This window comes from Notamacropus eugenii, chromosome 1, assembly GCF_028372415.1.
Source record: "Notamacropus eugenii isolate mMacEug1 chromosome 1, mMacEug1.pri_v2, whole genome shotgun sequence".
Taxonomy (NCBI): domain Eukaryota; kingdom Metazoa; phylum Chordata; class Mammalia; order Diprotodontia; family Macropodidae; genus Notamacropus; species Notamacropus eugenii.
The window spans coordinates 737590653-737612975 of record NC_092872.1 but is presented as its reverse complement, the minus strand read 5'-3'; the positions used below and the strand labels follow the sequence as shown (position 1 = coordinate 737612975).

The following is a 22323-nucleotide window of genomic DNA, read 5'->3' as shown; positions in this document are numbered from 1 at the left end:
CTCCCTGCCCCAGTCTTGGGGTCTCGGTCCCACCATGTTGCTACCATGAAGGGACTCTCTGCCCCAGGTCTTACCGTCAAAGACAGCTCTGCTATATTGAGTGGTAGAGGCCAGCGGGAGGCAGGTCGTGTCAAACTTGTTCCCATAATTACCAATGCTGACTTCAAACTGTATGGCGTCATCAACATCCTGAAGCATGGTGGCTGAGTAGAAGGTGGCAAACAGGGAGTACTTCCGCCTTCTGAGGTACTTCTGAGAGTAGGAGAGAGAGATGGAGGTCGGGATAGGAATGCTCGCTACCTGTGTGATCCCATGCCAATCACCTAGCACCCTTGGGTTTCCTCCTCTGTAAAGGGAAGGGACCTCAGAGGACATCCAGTCCAGCTCCAGTATTTGAGTGAGGGGGAAACTGAGGTCCTGAGAGATCATGACTTGACCACAGACAAGTGGTGAAATTCAAACCCAGATTCTCTGACTTGGATTCTTTCTCCTCTCTCTCAACATTGAAAGCAGAGTCTTCCTCAGAGCTGGAAAGGACCTTAGGGCCCCTCAAGTCCAGTATCTCTATGACTATGAAAGAGTAGGGATAGGGCCTGTAATTCACTGGTCTTGAGAACGTCTTTCCCCAATATAGGTCTCTCTCTTTTCTGACATATGGAGTCTTAAGAAAGGTGCCTGGGGGCCCTAAGAGGTGAGGGGATTTGTCTTGGGTCACACAGGTGTCAGGATTTGAGCCCAGGTCTTCCTCATTGCATTTGAAATTCTGTGTTGATTGTCAGAGGACTAGCTAGCTAAATTCAAAAAATCTTATCACTAGAGGGTCATCAGGCTAATTCTTTTGGCCACACCAATTCCTGAGACCATGAGCCAACTCTCGAGGCATAGAGGCCCAGCAGTGAACCAGTTAAGGGAGATCCCACTTGTACAGAATCATCAATAACTGATATATTCACATAAGTATCCATGGAGAATGGAAACCTCCAAGGGCAGGAGAGGATTCATTTTTGTCTTTGAATTCCCAGTGCCTAGTATAGCACCTAACATTTAGCAGGTACTTACTAAGTGTTGGTTAAATTGAATTGAATCTCTCTAGCTAGAGGGCAGGGGATTTATCTGATTCATCTTTGTATCTCATCTATGCATCAATACTTTGAGGATGCAGTACCCTAGAAACGAAGGTTGAAATCTCATTATCAGACAATCCTCATGAATTTCCATGAATGAAAAATAATTCCCCTACAGCCAGCATGGCGATAGAGGCTGATCCTGGATCATCAGACATATAATACATTGTTGAACCCATACTAAAAGCCTTTCTACCTTGGTGAGACCTGTTAGAACTTGTGTTCTTTGGGCATAAACCTTAAAGGACCCAGTGGACATTGTCATGCACAGTAGGACCATGGAAAAGCAGAGTCAGTGGAGAGGTTGGAACACAGGTCCTGGGCACACAGAAGCTGCTCAGCAAATACCTACTGGCCATTATAATATTACAATAACTATAGTGTGGTGTAGACTAGACTTGAAGCCAAGAAGATGGGACTGGGTTCAAGCCCTGCCTCTGGCATATACTAGCTATGGGATCCTGGGGAAGATTCTTTGCCTCTTAGCACCCCCCTCCCGTGCCAGCTCTCCATTGGGAGAATAAATTCCCACACTGAGAGTTCTCTGTACAAATTCAATTACAGGTGTTAGATGATGATGAAGAAGGAGAAGAAGGAGAAGGAGGAGAAGAAAGTGTCAAAGCAAAGTGAATACGAAATTAGCATTAGAATCATGAAGACCTGGGTTCAAGATCCATGTCTGATGCACACTGTGTGACTTTGGACCAGTCACTTCACTTTTGAGAGCCCCAGGCAATCCTCTAAACCTAAATTCCAGACAGGTGCTGACTCACATGGATGGGTGAAAGGAATTTCTATGTTGGGAGTTCCTATGTCAATGAAATAGATGTTTCCCCTTTCCCTCTAAAAAAAGAATTATAATATTGCTATTCTGTGAACATAACAATCACACCTCATATTTTTATATCACTTTCCATTTCTCAAGATCTTTAATTATCTCCTTCGACCATCACAAACAGCCCCAAGAGACATGCAGGGCAGATATTTTAATTCCAATTGGGGATGACAGAATCAGAGCCCCAGAGCTGGAAAGGTCCCCACATGCTCTAAATCTCCTCCTTGGACAGATGAGGGCAACAGGCCTGGAGAGATGAAGACACTTGCCCAAAGTCACCCAAGTACTAAGTACCCATGCCAGAATTTGAACTCAGGGCTTCAGACTCTAGTCTTCTGACCATTGCAGAAAGTTAGCAGCAGCCTTGGCCCCAGTGGGATCCCTTTTTCAGTCCCATTACTGATACCTCTACCCGGAGAATGTCATCTGCATGGATGTCATCCACCCGCTGCTCTGTGTGTTCCACCAGCTTCGTCTCCAGGGACACCAGCACTCGGCCACGATAGGACACGCCTTCACCCTGGCGAAGAAGAAACCTGGTAATTTGTCCACACTATTTAGAAAGGAGAGACAAGTACACTATGGATGTGAGGACTTGCTTTTAATTGTTCAATAGAGCACATTTGATGTAGAAAATGATAGGAATTAAAGGCAAAGGAGAGGAACAGGGGGCCATGAGAGCCCATTAAGTGAGAAAGAATAGGATACAGAAGGACAGTACATCCCTCAGCTACTCCCATCTGTAATTCTTTCCCCATGATAGTTGTGTTGTGTTGTGTTCCAGCTAACAACCAAATCTGATTAACATCCATAATGAACAATTAGCAAATCCATGTTGTGTGTACATGAATAACCCTGAGTAAGTTACATAATCTCTCTAGACCTGCCTCAGTTTCCTCTTCTGCAAAAATGAGGGGGATCAGGTCCTTTTCTGTTTGTGACCCTATGATCTCCCTTTTTCTAATAGAAGCAAGGGCTCCTACCTAGGTCACAACCTTTAGCCAAAGATTTGAGAAACATACTTTGCATTTCTCAAGCCTTGCATCTTCCTAGGAGACCCAGACCCATGACAAATATCCTCTCATGCGTTCATCATTTTGATAAAGACAGAAACCTTCACTTAAACATTCTGCCTAGCAATTTTGCTTTTACCCTGATTTGGGCATTAGCTGAGTTTAGTCTTCAGTCTTCAAACATGACTATTTGGGGTCAAAGGAGGAAACCACCTACTATCTCTGGTCTTCTTGACCATCCACTTTTCTACATTTTGACAGACAGGCATTGTATGTTGGGGGGGCATAGGTGAGAGGTTATTAGTCTAAGCAGCTAAAACCCAGCTAAACCAAAGATAAAATGTGAGAAGGAGTCAGAACATACAGGTGAGCTGCATCCATGTGGAAAGGAAAGGAGAGGGTAGAAAGAAACTAGCCAGTATAAACATTATGGGGTGGACATTCACCTCAGAGCCTCTGAGAAATTGGGGTCTGAGGTCTTTATGTCTGAACCAGAGCAGGAAACTGGACATTTAGACAGAGAGGACCTGTGTCTTCAGGGGCTGGGGAGGAGTGGGAGGTGGGCAGGGACACCTATGGCTCAAGTCAGAAGAAGAAGCAACACAAGAACTAGAAAGGTAAGTCAGATTCCTCAGGCAGTCCAGCAAAGCCAGACCTGGGTCAAAAAAGGACTGGATCCTGGGATCAGACAGAGATTCAGACCTGAGGGGTCAAGAAGTAAGTCCATACATAGTCATCCCAATGGGATAACAACACAGTGCTTAGCACATAGTATTGATTGACTGATTCTTTGATTAAACCTGTGTCTGGTTACTGCCTATTCCAGGAGAGAACAAGATTTGGGATATTCAGAATGGCCACCATGAAAGGACATTGCTGGTGATGGTTTAACTGGTGAGGCACAAGACAGGGAACCACTGAAGGTGGGGGAATGGAATCTGTCCCTGTGGCTATGGACCCAGAAGAAGCCATCTTTCGCTTCTTTTTGTATCTTTAGTGCTTGGCACAGTGCTAGGCACACAGTAGGTGCTTAATCAATATTTATTGATCAATTGGCAGCAGAGATGCATCATAGCCAGGAGTCAACAGATATATCCTAGTGAACTAATTCACGTCTCCCCCACTGAATAGCACTGACAGATCACCCCACCAGCACCACTTCTTCATACTTGATCCCATACCCCCCAGCTGGCAGCCGCCTCAGCCTCACCTTGCCTAGGTTGAGTTCCTCATAGGGGTCAGGAAAGCCAGTGAATTCCCTGGGACTGCCATAAAGGTTCACATAGCAGGGTCCGAAAGTGGGGAGGAAACCCAGGCCATCATCAACTAGGAAAAGCAGGAAACAATCAGTTACGGGGGAGGAGGGGGGTAAGTGGTACACAACCTGAATTTTGCCAGGCTCCCACTGTTATCCAGTTTGGGGAGCCTTGTGGTCAGGAACACTTATCCACATGCACTTCCCTCCCCAGTCCTTACTCCACATCCCTGGCTCTTAATTCCCATCCCTGACTCTTAGCTGCCAATCCCTCGTTCCCAAGTCCCCATCCTTGACGTTGACCTCCCCATCTTTATCCCTGAGTTTCCATTAACAGCTCTTATTATTTTCTCCCATTCCCAGGTTAAATTTCAAATAGTCTTCATTGAACTCTGCCTTGGTGGTGACACCAAGACCCCTCATGTTTCACTTCACCAAAGCCATCCCCGCCACATACACCCCATGCAAACCTTTCCATCCTGAACTGTAGCTATCCAAGACCTAGGTGACAAGCTGGAGCAATTATCAAAGCAAATGATGCTAATTTCAGATTTTAGACTGGGCCCATGCCCAGAAGACCAAGGCGTGGGGTTAAATGGACAGCAGCCCAAATAAAGACTGCTCCCTCCACCTAGGGAAAAGGTTCACAGGAGAAAGGAGGGTGGTCCCTAACCCTCAGGTTCATGCCCCTTGAGGGAAAGAGCAAAGGAGCAAAAAACAAAGTTCCTTACTCTCATCATCGTCTATGTTTACTGGATACTGTCCAGTAGGTATTCAGTTTAGAAATAAATTTGGAGCAAGGTTTAAAGGTGAAGCGAAGGTTAGGAACAGATATTCTTCTACGCTCTCACTGGTATTAATGTCTAAATTTTCCAACTAAAATTCACGTTACTTTTTAGCTAATTCATTTTTAGCTACAATGTTGTATAGCTCTAGAATTTATCTAGTCATTTTTACAGGTATTTGGAGGGATTTGGGGGAGAGCTCAAGCAAGTCCCTGCTTTGGCTCCACCATCTTGGCTCCTCCCTAGCTACAATATTCAAGAAGCTCAGATAGACTGGACTGTTCCTTTCCTGAGAGGGCAGTCATAAGGGGAAGTGTTATTCATTTCCCATAATCTACATCCTCTATCCCAAAGGTAGAAAAGGATAGTAATTGGGACATCCTAGCGTAGATAAGATTAAACCAATAACTTCTCAAGTAAGGTCTAAAGGAAACCTAATCATAGGCCAGAAAGATTTCTGGAGAAAGTTGAAAGTGGGACCTTAGGATGCAAACAATAGATGTTTTATTATTATTATTATTATTAATTATTATTATTTGTTATTATTGTTATTGAGGAGGAGAAGGAAGATGGTAGTGGAGGCTACAGTAATGGGAATCCCAGCTTCTAGCCACCAAGAGCCATGATATTCTTTCAGTAGACAGAACAGGAAGGCAAAGGTCACTTTTCCTAGGTTAACATGGACAGGGCAAAGGACCTGTTGCTGAGTGGAGATTAATTTCATCTTGAGGACAGGAATCACAGCTGCCCCTCAAAAACCAAAAGCCCCCTAAATACAGAGACAATCCTCTACTCTCTCAGACTTGGAGTCTATTTAAGGGTGAGTACTTTTCCCCCATCTAACAGGCATGGAAAGAGATGGGAGAGCACCTGGAGTAGGATGGGACATTGTGTTTGAGTTAGAGTTTTTCTCTGACCAGGCAACAGTTGGATTCCATTGGCTTCTTATGGCAGTACCTGGGATAAGGCCTGGGATAGATCGCTCCTGGTCTTCCAGAAAGAAATAACACTTGGGGCTCTGGAAATGGCCATCCCAAGAGGCTAGTTCAACACTGTTGGTCACGGCTAACTGCTGAGTGAAAGATGGATCTAATGGGAGAGTTGGGGCATTAGGAGAGGGAGGCCCATGAACTCAGGAAGGAATTCAGTATACCGTGACTGGTCAGAACATTGTGGAGGCAGGTAGAGAGAGCCTGGCTTATGTAATATATTTATATATAATATAAATATATATTTATTACAAATAATATAAATATGATCAGATCTCCATTCCCCAAGGGTATCAGCCACTTGGCTACAAATTTATAAATCTTCCCCGTCTTCTCCTGCCCTCTCTTTGCTCAGTGGCTGCCCCATCTCTGCCCATGACAGTTGGATAAGAAACTCGTTTAACATTCATCTGGACCCCAAATCTCAGGAAATCAAATTCACCAAGGGAGAAGGAGAATGGGATCACTTTAACAGATCACAAACGATTTGAGGATTATCCTCTGGGCTCCAGAGACACAGTTCTCACTGCCTTTGCTACTCTGGCCCAAGAGGATGTTCCAGTAAATTGTAAGTTCCTTGAGAGCCAGAACTGATTCACTTTGCCCCTTTACTGTTGCCGTCTCTCTGTCCCCAATGTGTTGTGCAATGCACAGACTGGACCCAATGAGCTGGACCTGCCATAGTCCCCTAACTAGAAAAAAGAAAGAAAACTCAGTGGAAATGGGAAGGGAAGAGGGAGAGGAGTGTTCTGCTCAAAGCAATTTCTCTTTATTAATGAACTTCTTTCCCCCATCAGAATGTAAGCTCTCTGGGAGGAAAGATTTTATCTATTATAACTATATCCTCTGTGCCTGGCCCAGAGATGGCACTTCATGAATTATCATGGTCCCTCTCTCCCATGCAGACCATCCTAGACTGAAAAGAATGACAGCCTGTATCCCATCCACCCCTGAATCCCAAAGGAACCCCAGCCCAACAATCCCTCCTTCTCCCCGTTGGGAGGCGAGCAACGTACGGTCAGAGGCACGGTAAGGGTTGACCACACCGGGCGGCTCCTCTGAAGTGTAAAGAAATGGAGAAATGAAGAAGAGGGTTAGCATGTCATGGATAAGGTTGTCATCCAGGGGCAGGTTACATGAATGCATACTTAGACGGACAGGCGGGTAGATAGGTAGGTGGATGAGGGATGGATTAATGGATGGAGGGATGGAGGGAAGGATGGATGGAGGGATAGATGAATGGACAGACAGAAGAACAGACAAACAGAGGTGCAAGCAAATTATTCTATGGCTCATTCAGTATGTCTACGACAGTCCCACGTTCCATTCCATGCCCCACCCCCTGGTTCCAGAACCTGTTCATTCTGCTCAGACCAGATTCTCACTCATCAGCATAGTGTCTCGCACACAGTAAGCCCTTAATAAGTGCTTTATCTTTCTACATCTGGTAGACCATCCCATAGCCCAGTAGTGCTACTATCTGCCCCACTGCCTGCTAATCTTACCAAAACGGACAGTAATGATCAAGGGGATCTCTCTAAGGAAAGAAGTGCCATCTAAGAGGATGAAGACTAACTAGGTTTGCCTTCCCTAAGCCTTGGGGTCTAACATGCCAGGTCTCCACCCAGATGTCCCTGCTTGGGTCTGAGGCTGAGAAAGGAGCCTTCCTGCTGTAACACAAGTTGAGCCCATGAACCTCAGAGAGTTACTTCCCCAATGGGAGTTCCAAGGAAGAGAGAAAGAGCTCATGGCCCAGTGTCAATGCCAGGTGTGAACAGTGATCATATATATGTGCAATCCATGCCTGTATGTTGTGTGTGGGTCTATGAGTACCCATGTACATGTGTCTGCTCATGTGTGTAACTGAATATATTTGTGTAGAAGGTCAATATGTGTATATCTTGGGGACAGGGTACATTTGGTGTGTCTGAATATGGTTCAGTCTGGGGGCTTCTGACTGTGGTGCGTTGTCTAGCGAGGGATGCCTGTCTGATTATCAGATGCACGTGAATGCACACATGTTTGTGTGTGTGTGTATCCATATTCACCCCAAAGCCCAAGTAATAAGGTCAGGGTGCCCAGTGTCCCTGAGCCTGGTCCGCCAAGGGTGACAGTAATGTTACAGTTATAACAACGATAATTATAATAAGAGCAGCAGAAGCAGCTAGCGTTGACATAGCACTTTATACATTATCTCATTTGATTCTCATGACACCCCCAGGAGGTAAGATGCTGCTATTATTATCCCCATCTTACAATTGAGGAAATAGAGGTAAAGTGACTTACCCAGGGTCACACAGCCAGTCAGTGTCTGAGGTTAGATTTGAACTTGGGTCTTCCTGGTTCTACTCCTGCCACTCCCCCCACTGGGTTTTTAGCATTTTGGCTGCTCTGCCTTTGAACCGTGGACCTCAATACCCTTAACTCATCGCTTTGGTTCTACAGATGGAAAGAGACCCTAGCACCAAAGAGAGGGAGGGGCTTGGAGAGGCTTTGAAAGGGGCTTTGCTGCTTTCACCAGGAAGTGCCTGGGCAGCTTATTCAATTGTTTGTCAGGAACAGTCTCAATTAGAATCATAAATAACCAAATTACAATCAGAAATCATCACCTTCCTTAGGAGGACCCAGTACAGCGAGGGGCTGAGGGACTGCCTCAGTGTTGGTTTTGTATCCTCAGCCCTTAGGATGGTTCCCAGCACTCCATCCATCCATCCATTCATTCATTCATCCATCCATCCATCCATCCATCCATCCATCCATCCATTCATTCATTCATTCATTCGTTCGTTTGTTTTTAGCCAGGCCTGTGCTTTTATTTGCATAGGGAACTCCCAGTGAGGAAACTACCTCCACCAAACAGCCATCACTTTTTATTTAAATAGTCTGAGATACCTAAAACAATGAGAAATGACGTGCGAGATCATAAAGTCAGTGTATCAGGACTTGACAACTAAGCAGTGCAGTGACTAGAGCGCTGGACTCAGTCAGGCTCAGTCACAAGTTCAAATCCAATCTCCAACACTAGCTGTGCCACCCTCGGCAAATCACTTAACGTTCAACTTTGCCTCAGTTTCCTCATCTGTAAAATGGAGATAATAATAGCACCTAACTCCCAAGGTTAAGACATCAATAAAATAGTGTTTGTAAAGCATTTAGCTCTGGCACACAGTAGGTGCTCTATAAATGTCAGCTATAAATATTATTGTCATTATTAATAGTATCTCCCTAACAGGGCTATTCTGAGGATCTAATGAGATAATATTTATAAAGTGTTTTGCAAATTTTAAAGCCCTCTGTGCTGTAATTATTATCTGGGCTTCTTGACTTGAGAATAATTCTCTATCTGCAACACCACAGTGCCTGTCTTGCACGCAATAGGTGTTTAATAAATGTTTGTTGAATTGAACCAATGAGACAAGGCAGATTTTATTATTTCAGAGAGACTCAGACAGATGAAATGCTTTGCCCGGGGTCACATAGAGAGTAAGGAATGGAGACCAACCCAGATCTTCTGACTCTCAGACCACAGTACTTTCCATTGACACTGCACTTCCCGAAGGTGGGGGCTGGCATCAGCTCTGACCTCCCAGGGAGAAGAGAGAAGGGAGCAAAGAAAGCCCTCTTGGACTGGTCATCAACAGTACTCCAGGCAGCAGCGATGGGGGAGAGCAGTGGCTTGGCTAAAGAGACAGGAACATGCAAAACTCCAAACACTGCCCCACTGTGGAAAGAGCAGTGGATTCAGAGCCCACTTCTGCCCCTTCCTAGCTGCGTGACCTTGGGTATGTCTCTAACCTTCTATGGGTCCTTTAAAAAATGAGACAGGAAGATGTCTGAGGTTCCCTCTGGCTAAACCATTCCCCCTTCTGGAGGCCTCAGTTTCCTCACTATGCCAGAGGAGAGAACTGAGCCCAGTGACCTCTGAGATTCATTCCCATCTGACACTCTATGAACTTGTAGTGAGCCCCAGCTGGACCAGAAGCATCTGGGTTATTCCAGCTGCCCCTTAGCCAGAATGGATCCAAAACATTGGCAATGAAACACCTGGAAGCCAAAGCAAACACCTGTCTTCACCTTGGACAGAGACCTTGACCTTTCTTATGGATGGCCAGAGGGGCATGCAGAAGTACACTCTGGTTCCTCCAGAAGGTGTTTACCTGGAAGGCTCTTCCTCTTCTGACCAGACAGCTGACTTCCCTGGCTTCCTTTAAATCCCACTATCCATAGGAAGCCTTCCCCGACCCATCTTACCTCCAGGGTCTTCCCTCTGTTAATTATTCCCTACTGATCCTGTCCATATCTTGTTTGTACACAGCTGTTTGTGTACTCTCTCCTCCATTAAGGTCCTGGAGGGCAACAACCATCTTTTACTTTCTTTTGTATCCCTGGCACTTAGCAGAGTGCCTAGCACACAACAGGAACTTAGTAAACATCTACTGATTAAATGAATGAAATTGATTTTAGCCACCCTAAAGGTAGGAGACATTCTGTAGACCAGAACTATTCCAGAGACTCACTTTCCTGACCTCCACCCCATCCACCACCTCTCTGCATAGCATTATTTAGAAGTCAGGAGACTGGGGCTCAAGTCTCAGGTCTTACACTCATTAGCCCCTATTAGTCTATAGAAGTCACTTCAAGTCTTTGGGTTTCAGTTTCCTCAACTGTGAAACAGGGATAATTACATGTGTATTTCATATGGGAGAGTTATTATTATTTCTACCACTAGAGGTCAAGAAGGATAAAGCCAACACTGCCATAATGAGGGGTGTCACCTTGGAACGTGTTCTTTTCAATCTCAGCAGAACCAGATCCATGCCTATATTCCCAGCAACACTTCCATTCTGGGGACAGAACTAGGGGGAGGAGACTGCCCTTGGAGGTTACCTCACCCATCCTCCTTATTTTACAGGTTAGCAAATAGAAAATGCCTAGAAAGGAAAACTAACTCACCCAACATAGAAAATGACATAGGCAGAATTCAAACCCAGATCCTCTTCTCCCAGAGCCCCTAGTCTCCCCACTATAGTGGAGTCCTACCCCTAGCTCTTCCCCTTCATTTTATAGCAGAATCACAGGGACTAGAGGGATTAGGTAACTTGCCCAAGGCTACAAGAGAGCTAGTATTCGAATCCAGCTCTTCTCATTCCCTTTCCACATCTCTAAAGCAGGGAGGATTGGAAGTAAACAGAGATCATCAAGTCCAGAGGTTATAACCTCTTTTGAATCCTAGACCCCTCTAGAGGTAAGTCAGGTAAAGGCCTGTGGACCTCTCTTCAGAAGGATGCTTTTAAACGCACAAAATAAAATCTTCAGGATTACCAAGGAAACCCATTGTATGGAAATACAGTTACCAAAATATTATTCAGAGACCCCTGGTCTTGTCCAAGCATCTCACTTCACAGATGAGGAAAATGAGATTTATAAAGGTTAATAGGCTTCCCTGAAGTCCCTGGGCAGGGATTCAGGCCTGACTTTCCAGCCATTGGGTCTCCTAAGTGACTTATCCCATGTGAGACCATTCTATATTTTAGGGAAGGCGTTCCAGAGCAACTCTCCCTGGTGCATTTATGCACGTTTAGGGCTCATTAATGAGGAGGGATGCTGCCCACGGAAGGCAGAGCCAGCTCAAGCATTAGGAGCCACTATTCACGTCAAGAAATGATGACGAAGCAACTTGGAAATGAGCGTCATGAGTCACTCAGAAAATAGAATTCACTCTGCCCAATGCTGCATTCATTCTCCTCCCAATCTGGCTTGCCCGAGACTGGCCAGGGAGGCTGACAGCTCAGACAGAAATAGGCACTGGATAGCCAAGGATTCAGGAAGCCAGGGGTCTGGTCCCAGCTGGCCCACTCACCCTCAATCCTGGGACTCTGTCCCCTCTCTTGTTGCCAAATGACACTCACTTTAAAGGTTCTTAACTTGGGGTCCCAGAATTAGCTTTGTTTTAAGTTTGATGCCTGAATTTCTATATAATTGGCTTCCTTTGTAATCCTATGTATTTTATGTATTTAAAAACGTGGTTCTAGGGATCCAAAGGCTTCAGAGACCCCAAGGGGTCCACGGTCCCCCCAAAAACAACGTTAAGAGCAGCTACCTTGGTTGTTAGTACTTCACACCTCAGTGACCTGAAATCCATTTTTCTTATTGCATATTTTATCATATTTATTTCATATTCACCATTGTTAGGTATTATTGATCCTACCACCAACAGGGACTGTTTCCTCCTTGTATTCCCACCACATTGGTGGGGAGGGGGCTAGAGAATTACCCTGGCAGAGGGCACTCCTAGTGACAAACTCCTTCCCTCAGAGCAGATCAGTAACTGTCCCCCAAATTCTGTCTTCCTTGCTTCTGGCAATGAGGGGTTCACTGACTGGCCACAGTGCCAGAGGCCTTGGGCCTTGGAGGTAGAGGCTGAAGCCAGGGCTGATTTCAAGGCTGGTCTCTGCCCCTGGCACAGAAGAGCCCTGACCTTGGATTTCTATGATCTAAGGAGCTCTTAGATGAGGAATGAGCCCCAGCCAATGCAAGTAGGAACCTGCTTACAGCAACTTATAGCCTGAGATGGTTGATTAGGAGGCTCAAAGACTTGCTCAAATCCAACAGTCAGAAGGTGTTGGACACAGGATGGGAACTGACTCTTCCTAGCTCTAAAGTCAGCTCTCTACCCATTATACGACATTGTCTCTCTAGCACATAGCAGGAGGCTTAATACATTGATTGTTTTGATGTCAAATGCTGAATTGAAATGGATTGAACTGAGGTGAACCAAAGTGAATTGAATTGACTTTGTCCAACCTACCTCCCAAGATGGCTGGAGTGAGATATCCAATGACATAACAAATAGAAAGGGCTTTGTAAAGGATGCTGTTAGAGATGGGGAAAGGAGCAGGCCAAGACCCTCCCTCCCAGGCAAGCTGCTCTGGATGAGACGGGCAGGAGGCAGCAGGCAGGCAGGGCAGCTCATGCAAGAGCAGTCACGAGTTTACTTAAAGGAATTAGTTGGTAAGGAGAAGTCCCAGAACGTGTTGGTTAAGAAGGGAGCCAGCCCAGGTCTCCATCAGAGGTACCATACCTGATAAGGTTTAAAAAAAGAAAGGAAAATCCTTTTAGAGATGGTGTTGGCAAGCCCTGAAAACCTTCCTCCTCCTCCTCCCCTCCCCCCTCCTCCTTCTCCAGGAAGCCTACACAGATTGATTCTGCCAACAGTCTTCATTTTACAGAAAAAGAAACATCCTGCACTGTACGTGGGTGTACATGATTTACCCAAGGTCACAAAGCCAGGACCCTAGCTCTAGAGCCAGAAGAGACCTCCAAAATCCAGCCCTCTCACTTTAAAGAAGAGAAAACAGACCTAGTGAGGCTGACTGCTCAGGATCACCTGGGGAGTAAACATCTCAGGAGACACAACCCCAGGATCTCTGACTTTACAGCCTGTGCCCTGTCCACTGAACCTTGTGCCTCCCAAACTCTCCTCTGCTCTCATGTGTCTGGTTAGTGACATCTGTCCTTCCGTCCATCTGTCTGCTGACTTCTCAATATCTGCTCATGTCATGGGGTGGAGTGGGAGAAGGGCATCCTGCTCCCACACTTCCTATATACCCTTCCTCCTCCTGTTTCTTTCCTAGAGATCTCCAGGCACATCCCACCCACTTCCTTCTTGAAGCCTCCTCTGGCCACTCCAGCCCCCCAGAGACCTCCGCCTACCCTGACCTCCTTTGACTCTGGGAGACCACACCACTTATTTGGACATTGTACTGTTAGTGTACGTATTGTGATAAGTCTTGCTCCCTCTTCCTCTTCCCCCCTCCTAAGACCACACCTCTGCCTCCAAGACTATAAGCTTCTGCAGAGCAAGACCCTTTCCTTATTTCTCTTCATTTCCTCAGCATTGATCATGATGGGCTCTCAGAAAACGTATGGTGATGACCATGACAATGGTCATCGAAGGGGATCTCTTCGGATCTCTTCAGTTGCAGGGTCTAGTGGTATAGCTGTGTGTCCACACTCATTGAGGACAAAGCCCAAGCTAGGCATCTTTCTAGGACATTGTGGAGGGCCTCTAAATCTGACAAGCATTCCCCACTTCTAAGGATGGAGATACGTACACGATCCTGGTAGAAGGGACTGAAAAGGCATCACTAAGGATAATGAAGCCATGCGCAAGAAACTGGAGACTTCAGGGGCACAGGTGGTGTTTTAATTATGGCTGCCGATTGAAGGGCTTTGGAAGAGAAAAGGAAACTTCGGGATGGGAGTAGCTAGTTCAGAAGGTGGTATCTGGGATAGAATTTAGATTTATGGACCACAACTTAAAATAAAGAACTATTGGATGTGAGACCAGGGATGAGACATACTTAATGAGGACTGGTAAAAATATATGCTTGCTTGGAGTTCTATAAATCTGATCAATAAGGCTTTAAACCAAAAAGGGAGGAAGGATGAGAAAACTGCCTGCATATATCTACCAAGGTTGCCAGCACACAGCACAGCAGCTACAGTACAGGAAGAGAAACAGCAGGAAAGATGCCCAGTAACTCAAAGGGAGGGACAACCAAAGAAGAGGCAGCCATAAAATCCACAGGTCTGACACCAAGACACCAACAAGATATCCTAACACAAGAAGGGAGAGTCAGCCTCATAAATCTTGTGGAGACTCGGTGGGCTGGGACTCAAGAATGAAATGCAGCTGTAGAAGAAAATGCCATATTTCAAATGAAGAGGAGAGTGAGGCATGGTGGTGCCCACCTGGGATCCCAGTTACCAGGGGAGCTAAGGTTGGCAGCAAAGTTGAGCTTGGAACTTTTGAGCTGGGGTGGGCTAAGTCAATCAGGTGACCACACTAAGTCTGGCACCAGTATGATGACTAGGGGGCAACCAGGATGCCTAAGGAGGGGCAAATCAGCCCAGGTCAGAAATAGAGTAGATCAAAGTTCTGATGCCAATCAGCAGTTGGATTGGACCCACCAGTGCCCCCTGTGTTTTCAGCTTGGTCAAAATAGGTAAAGAGAAAGAAAAAGAAAGAAGGAAAGAAGGAAGGAAGGGAGGAAGGAAGGAAGGAAGGAAGGAAGGAAGGAAGGAAGGAAGGAAGGAAGGAAGGGAGGGAAAGAAAGAAAGAAAGAAAGAAAGAAAGAAAGAAAGAAAGAAAGAAAGAAAGAAAGAAAGAAAGAAAGAAAGAAAGAAAGAAAGAAAGAAAGAAAGAAAGAAAGAAAGAAAGAAAGAAAGAAAAAAAGAAGGGAGGGAGGGAAAAAGGGAGGGCAAGCATGTCAAACAACTAGAGAGAGATGGCATAAAAAATAGTAAAGCGTGCGGGGGAAGAGGTGCAATACCACATCTCTAGATCTGCTCAGGACCAGGAGCATCTCTGCTCAGTCCATCTGCTCTCAGGAGAGGGGCCCTGAGCCCAGGAATGCAGGTTAATGACAGCAGAAGGTACAGGAATAATAATTCATAGTTTTTTCATATCCCCCAGAAATAAGTATGACCCTGGTGTGGGAAAGCTGGCCTCCTGAGCAAGAACAGTTCTCAGCAATAACGAGGCAGGGTGGGAGTTGGGGAGAGGGGGAGGGAGTAGATGCTGCTGCAGCTCCGAGGAAAGCATCAGTAATTGTTAGTGAGAAGGAAACAGATTCAGCTTTAAGCTCCTGCTGAATTATTACAAACAGACCGGGCCAGGCTGCACAGTGGTTAGAACTTGGTGCTAATGAGGCCAAGGTCACAGGCTTGAATGCCATCTGGAAGAGTTGGCTTCTCACAGAGAGAAATGCTGTTCCCTAGCCACAGATCACCTTGAAGGCTGGCCACAGCACAGACTCAGGCCTAACCCTGACCCCTTACCCTGTCCACAGACTGTCCACTAATCTCACCAACTGCCCCATCCTCCGCCACTCAGGACACAGTCATAGATGGAAATGGGACAGGGGATGATGTCAGATGTCACATTCCCATTTTATTTCAAACGGTTGCTGAGTTCAGGTCTATCAAAGTTGAGCAACACAGGAATCTTCAAGTCTTTCTTTTTCCAAGCAACATCTGAGAAGCATCCCCTACCCCAGCTCCATCCCCCACTTCTGCTGCCCACCACCTCCCTTCCCTCCCCTTCCCCCTCACTTCCCCATAAAGTGCCAGGACAGGGCAGCTAGCAGATCACACCCAATAAAACGCTCTAATCAGTCCCAGTCTCCCTCCCAAAGTACAAGAGAAAACACAACTTACAAAGAGGATGCAAGATCTCCAGACCCAGGGTCTACCCAGGGTTAGTGAGACTGAGAGTACCTAAAGCCTCCCTCCCTGTTCGCTGACCTGAGCATTCCTTCAGACTTAAACTACACCCTCTAGAATAAAGGACAAAAACCTCCGTCTCCCCCAGGGAGAGCCAAGAACAAGGGGCTAATGCCAGGGAGAGAGACTAAAGGGAAAAGGGGAGGAGATTCAAGAATGCCCCCCTCCCACATCTCCAAGACCCCATCAGGACTTATCATAAAACAGGACAATTTCCCAAAGAAAATGCCATTTGGCCATCCTCTTTCTGTGGATTAACCGCCCAGCAGACAAACTCCCAGCAAGGACTAATTACATCCTGAGCACTCTCTCTCTCTCTCTCCCTAGCTTGCCCTCTCCCTGCCAGCAGGGAATTTAGACTCATTAGGCCATTACCCTGAGTCAAACAGAATAAAGAACTGGTGGGGGGTTGGGGGTGGGAATCACATAATACCAACACCTGAGAAGGTCAAACAGAAATGAAGTCTGCATTATCCACATGGGGAGAAAACTGGACTTCCTCTGGTTAATTTAGCATGCAAGGGTCTAGATGAACAGGCTTTGTTTACTTATGTGCAGGTCATTAAAACATCAGTGACTTTCCGGTAAACCAATTAATCTTTCAACTCAGTCTCTCAAAGCAGCAGCGGTGGCATCTAAGGAAAGCAAGCTATTGTCTTAAGAATTGTAGTTCGAGGTGAGTTGGCCCAAACGAGGCTTAGAAACCAGACATCTGGGGAGTAAAAATTTTAGAGACTGAGGTTCCTGGTCCTACAAGCCTCTAGACTGAGGCCAAGCAGTCAGATAGTAACAATATTATAATGTGTCTTAACATAATTATGCTATGTCATATATAGTACATATAATAATATGTGGTACAGTATATATCATATAGAGTATACTATAATATATCTATATGTATGTTCTCTACTTTGATTCTCACAACAACCCTATTAAGTAGGTGCTATTAGAGAAGGAAATGGCAGACCATTCCAATCTTTGCCAAGAGAACCCCAAGATTGGTGCGCTCTGATCCGTGACTGAAAAATAACAAATTTATCCTCACTTTACAGATAAGGAACTGAAGCTCAGGAAAAAAAAAATGGTTAACTGCTTTGGCCAGGGTCACACAGCTAGGATCTGAGACAGAATTTGAACTCAGGCCTTCCTGACTCCAAGCTTCTCATTCTATCCGTTGTACCACCTAACTGCCCTGGTTTTGATTTCTTAGGAAAATGGTAGTCTGATTCCCAGACTGGATGAAAATAGCCCAGTTTGGAAACAATGACTAATGATTAAAAACTAAAATTCTGTGTCCTAAGAACTTCAGAAAAGGTTAGGATCCTAGATGTGATCTATGTGGGAACTCTGAGAGGAACCCCTTCACTTTACAGAGGAGGTGAAGGTCTGAAGTCCCACAGTAGCAAGCTGATCAGAGGTGACCTCAAACCTGGGTCATCTGACTCCCATACCCATGGATCTTTCCATTGTACTAGTCAGAAATCCAACCAGAGGGGCCTGGGAAAGGGTCTCTGAGACCCTACATAGGAGCACACTTCCTACTTGGGTAGGGAGCCAGGAACCCAAGCAAGACCTTCTGATAGGAGCAATACGACAATTTTGTAGAAGTAATCCATTTCACGAACACCCACTGACTCTGGGAATAATTCCTTTACTGTCTACAGAGGTCCATCCTGCAGGGGCTGAAAGGGGTGAGAGAAGGGGTTTGGGGGCTTTGATTTGCTCCCTTCTGAAGAGGGTGGCTGAGCCTGGTTTCTCAGAGATGCTATGCTCCCAGAGACCCTTGCCACACACACCATCTAGTGGCAAAAACACCCCCACTACAGGTGCAACAAATCGGAAATTAAAGAAAGGCTAACAGCTGGCAGGACATTATCTAAAACAACCTTCTTACCATCCTTGGCCACTAAAGGGGACGGCGATGTGGGTCACACCGCAGTGTGGAGCTATCTGCAGTCTTAGAAACTACATGGAATTCCTTGATCTCGTTTAAACAGATAATTGAGAGTTGTTTGCATTTCTAGGCTGCCCCACTTCATAGAGAGATCATTGTCTCAGTTGGATCATGGCAAGGAAGTTTAGGCATCACAGTTCTAGAGATAGAAAGGACTTCCAAGGTCATTCTGACCCAATCCCCTCATTTTACAGATGAGGAAACTGAGACGCCAGGGAGAATAAGTGACTTGTCCAAGGTCACACAGGTTATAAGTATCAGAGAGGAATTTGGACTCAGGTCTTCCAGCACCGTACCACACACCCCACACCCCCAGCCCTTAGCACCGAACCTGGTACACAATAGGTGCTTAATAAATGTTTACTGTCTGAGGATGTCCAACTAGATGGGGTTTTCTGAAACTTCTCAAATAGAAGTGAGGCTGGTGGGAGCAAAGGGCCTGAGAGCTCACTATGAAGAGGTTTCCCTAACAGAAGGGGATGCAGAATTAGCAAGGACGCTACTCTGCACCCCACCCAGCACCGAGGGCAGAAAAGAGGGAAAAAGGGAATGAAGGAATAGACTCACCTTCTATTTCTCCTCCGGATGCAGATATTTTCGACATACACAGGTAAGTGGTGCCCACGATGTCATTATGAGTGAGACGATCCCTAGAATGAGGACCCAGAAAAGGCTTTAGCCCCAGGGAATGGGGAGAGGGGCAGTTTCCCAACCTGCCCACTCTACAGGCTACTGAAATGAAAATAACAGTGAGCATTTAAATGGGGCTTGAGCTGTGCTGTCTCATCTGATCCTCACAACAAAGGAGGAAACTTAAGATACTTGCCCAGGCCAGTGTTCTTTCCACTGTGCTACAGCATTCCTGAGATTGCCTGACACACATTAGGCACTTAATAAATGCTTGTTCATGGACTGATCAATTAGTGGATTTCAAGGGCCTGAAACATCAAGATAAGGAATTTGCTTTTGATCCCAGAGGCCACAGGGAGCCAGTGAAGGTTTAAGCAGGTAAGTGATGTGGGTCCGCTCATTCCCTCTGACCCTTCTTCTCTAAGGACTTTGATAATTGTATTGATTACAAATTTATCACCCCATCCAAATGAGAGCTCCCTGAGGTGGTAAACTGTATTTCTTCTTCATTCTGAACTCCTAAGAACTAAGCCCACCTTAAACTCTCTCTCTCTGTCTGTCTCTCTCTCTCTCTCTCTCTGTCTCTCTCTCTCTCTCTGTCTCTGTCTCTGTCTCTCTGTCTCTGTCTCTGTCTCTGTCTCTCTCCCTCTCCCTCTCCCTCTCCCTGTCCCTGTCTCTCTCTCTCTCTCTCTCTCTCTCTCTCTCTCTCTCTCTCTCTCTCTCTCTCTCTCTCTCTCTCTCTCTCTCTCTCTCTCTCTCTCTCTCCCTCTCTCTCCCTCTCTCTCCTCTTTCTGATAAAGTGCTAGGTCTAGAATCAAGAAGACCTGGGCTCAAATCTTGATTCACACAATTACTAGCTGTGTGACCTCTGTTTCCTCAGCGTCTCCAGCTGTAAATGGAGATGATTAGAATACCTGCCTTGTATTGTGAGAATCAAAAGGGGATAATATTTGTAAATGCTTATCATAGAGTCCAGGCACATAGTAGGTGCCTCTCTGCCTCAGTCAGTGTTTCTTTCTGCCTCTGTCTTTCTTTACGTCTCTTTCTGTGTGTGTGTGTGTGTGTGTGTGTGTGTCTTTATCCCTCCATCTCTCCATCCCTCTCTTCCTCCTCCCCATCCTTCCTCCCCCTTCCACTCTCTGGATTGACACTTTCTCTGGGAGGTAATTAAGTGTTTGGGTTTTAAAAAGCTTCCAACTCTAGGCTGCATAAGGAGGAAAAGTAGGCCAGAGAGAAGTGAATTCTGCCCCCAGCCTTGAACACCAGCTTTTCCCAAGCTGATTCCCAGGACAGATCAGCAGATTATCTGGCTCCCCACCTCTCCCCATCACCAAAAGTATTTCTAAACCCATCTTGATCCACCACACCAAGGCCTGTGCCCTAACCAACAACCAACTCCTCGGGCAAGTCAGAGGCTTTCAGGAGAATTGGATTTCTGGTTTTAACTGGGCCAGGAGGAGGAGGAAAGAATAAAGAAAACCAAAAAACTGGAAAATTGACCCCTGGAGACAGCGTGTTTCCAGGAGCCAGGTCACCCGAGTTTATCTGAGTGTGCTGGAAGAAAGCACCCTGTGGCTTTGGGAGGGGAGCTTGCAGAGGCAGTAAACTTTCTGGCCAAGACATAGGTTTGAGGGTTTGGGGGTTTTTTTTGGAAAATGCCAAAGATCTCAAAATAGATTCACAATAAAAAATGACTCCCAGGCCTGACCAAAAACCCACGGCTACGGGCCCGTAATGTATCAGGGCTATGCTATATGCTGAACACACACTCTCAGTACACACACACACACACACACACACACACACACACACAAACACACACACACCCCAAGAGATATTTGATCAACAGATCACAGAGACACACACAGCTCACCCCACAGACACAACCTTGAGAAATCCAGTGCATGCAGTGTCTACAAATCTACCTAAATACAACCAAGAGACAACAACGTCCATAGCACACACATAAAGACACAGACCAGAGAAACACAAAATGGAGACATACACAAATGTCAGCCCAGAGACATTCATTGTGAACAACACAAGCGCACACACTTAGCCAGTCCTGCACTGTATACACTACAACACACCCACAAACACAGTCCAAGATACATCAATCACACAACAGATAGACACACACAACACAAATACAATCAGTCCAGAGAAAGATGATGCACATAGAAGTACACATAACACAGACAAACACAACAAACACACATAACCAAACCCCCATAGTCTAGAGATCCACATACACAAACACACAAGCCAGAGATGTACAATGCATACAACACAAAAAGACATTCACACACTAATACAAAGGCACATACAGACCTACCCAGATATGGATACAAGCTGGACAAGCATGCCTGCATGGGCCGCACCCAAGCAAACACATAGAAACCCCAAACTGTTCACACTTACACAAAAAGCACACCACTCAGCACCCCCATACACACACAATTAGCTGAAATGAAAAGATGTCTCAAGGCCCAGAGCTCCCATCCTCCTCCAAACCATTTCCCAATGGTACATACCAGTGGTTGGGCCCCAGAACACTCTCCCCCACCACTGAACGCCCTCCCATTTTCATTTTGATTTTCTCTTAAGACTCCCACAAGCTGTGTTCTTTATTCCTGTGAACCTGGCACAATGTCTGAACGGCTCTGTGGTGAGCCGGAATATTTTTTTTTCCCTCCTAACCCTGTCTTGCTTGTTAGGAGGCCTGTGACCTTGGCCCTAGGAAAACCGGGGAGTCCCCATAGACGATGCTATTCAGGGACACACAAGGGATGCTTCTCTCCACCTGGGGTGGTTGGAATGTGGCCCAATCCAGGGGCAAGAGGCCAGAAATGAGGACCTCTAGAAGTCCCCTCCAGTCCAAGGGGAATTCTTATGATTCCTAAAACTCTACTTTAAACATGCCTTTCCCAGCTGCAAAACCTTTGTAGACCAGCCAAGCCAACCTCTTTGCTGTCCCCCTACAAACGACATTCCATCCCCGACCCACATGCCTCTCACAAGCCATGGCTGGAATGCTCTCCCTTCTCCTCCCCCTGCTCCTTTCAAGCTCAAGAGACCCCACGTACATGCAGCCTGAGCTGTGCTTTCCTTTACCCAGAGAGGGGCTCTTGTGTTTTGCTCTTGTATTCTCGGTGCCTAGCATGGTGCCTAGCCCACAGAAGGGTCTGAACAAAGGCTAACAGAATCGAACTGAATGGAACACACCTTCCAGTGGTGACCCAGATTCTGAGGTCCATTCTACGCTAGGGCACTTTTCCTGGCCCTTCATCCTGCCCAAACTTCTCAGCCTAGTTTTCACAAGAGCTGCTTCATCTGACCCACACCCTGCCCACATGCCCAATCTTATTTCCCCCAACACTTCCCTCTCCCTGTTTTATTCCACATGACCTCATGTTCATTCCTACCTCAGTATCCTTGCTCAAGCTGGGTC

At 46.1% G+C, this 22323-nt stretch overlaps 1 protein-coding gene across 21 annotated transcripts in view; it reads right to left on the bottom strand.

Annotated features, from left to right (window-relative positions):
- The window catches only part of DYSF (dysferlin), a 253717-nt gene that overhangs the window by 130896 nt on the left and 100498 nt on the right, over positions 1-22323 (bottom strand). For 12 of the 21 annotated variants that reach the window (XM_072651404.1, XM_072598690.1, XM_072597099.1 and 9 more), the window contains 5 exons: positions 18810-18892; positions 7018-7059; positions 4183-4298; positions 2366-2479; positions 75-252 (listed from right to left, as the gene is read on the bottom strand). In XM_072651404.1, coding sequence (XP_072507505.1) covers positions 75-252; positions 2366-2479; positions 4183-4298; positions 7018-7059; positions 18810-18892 — 533 coding nt within the window. The remainder of the gene's footprint in view (positions 1-74; positions 253-2365; positions 2480-4182; positions 4299-7017; positions 7060-18809; positions 18893-22323) is intronic. The other 9 variants (XM_072655480.1, XM_072601105.1, XM_072602749.1 and 6 more) reach the window with 1 other exon arrangement.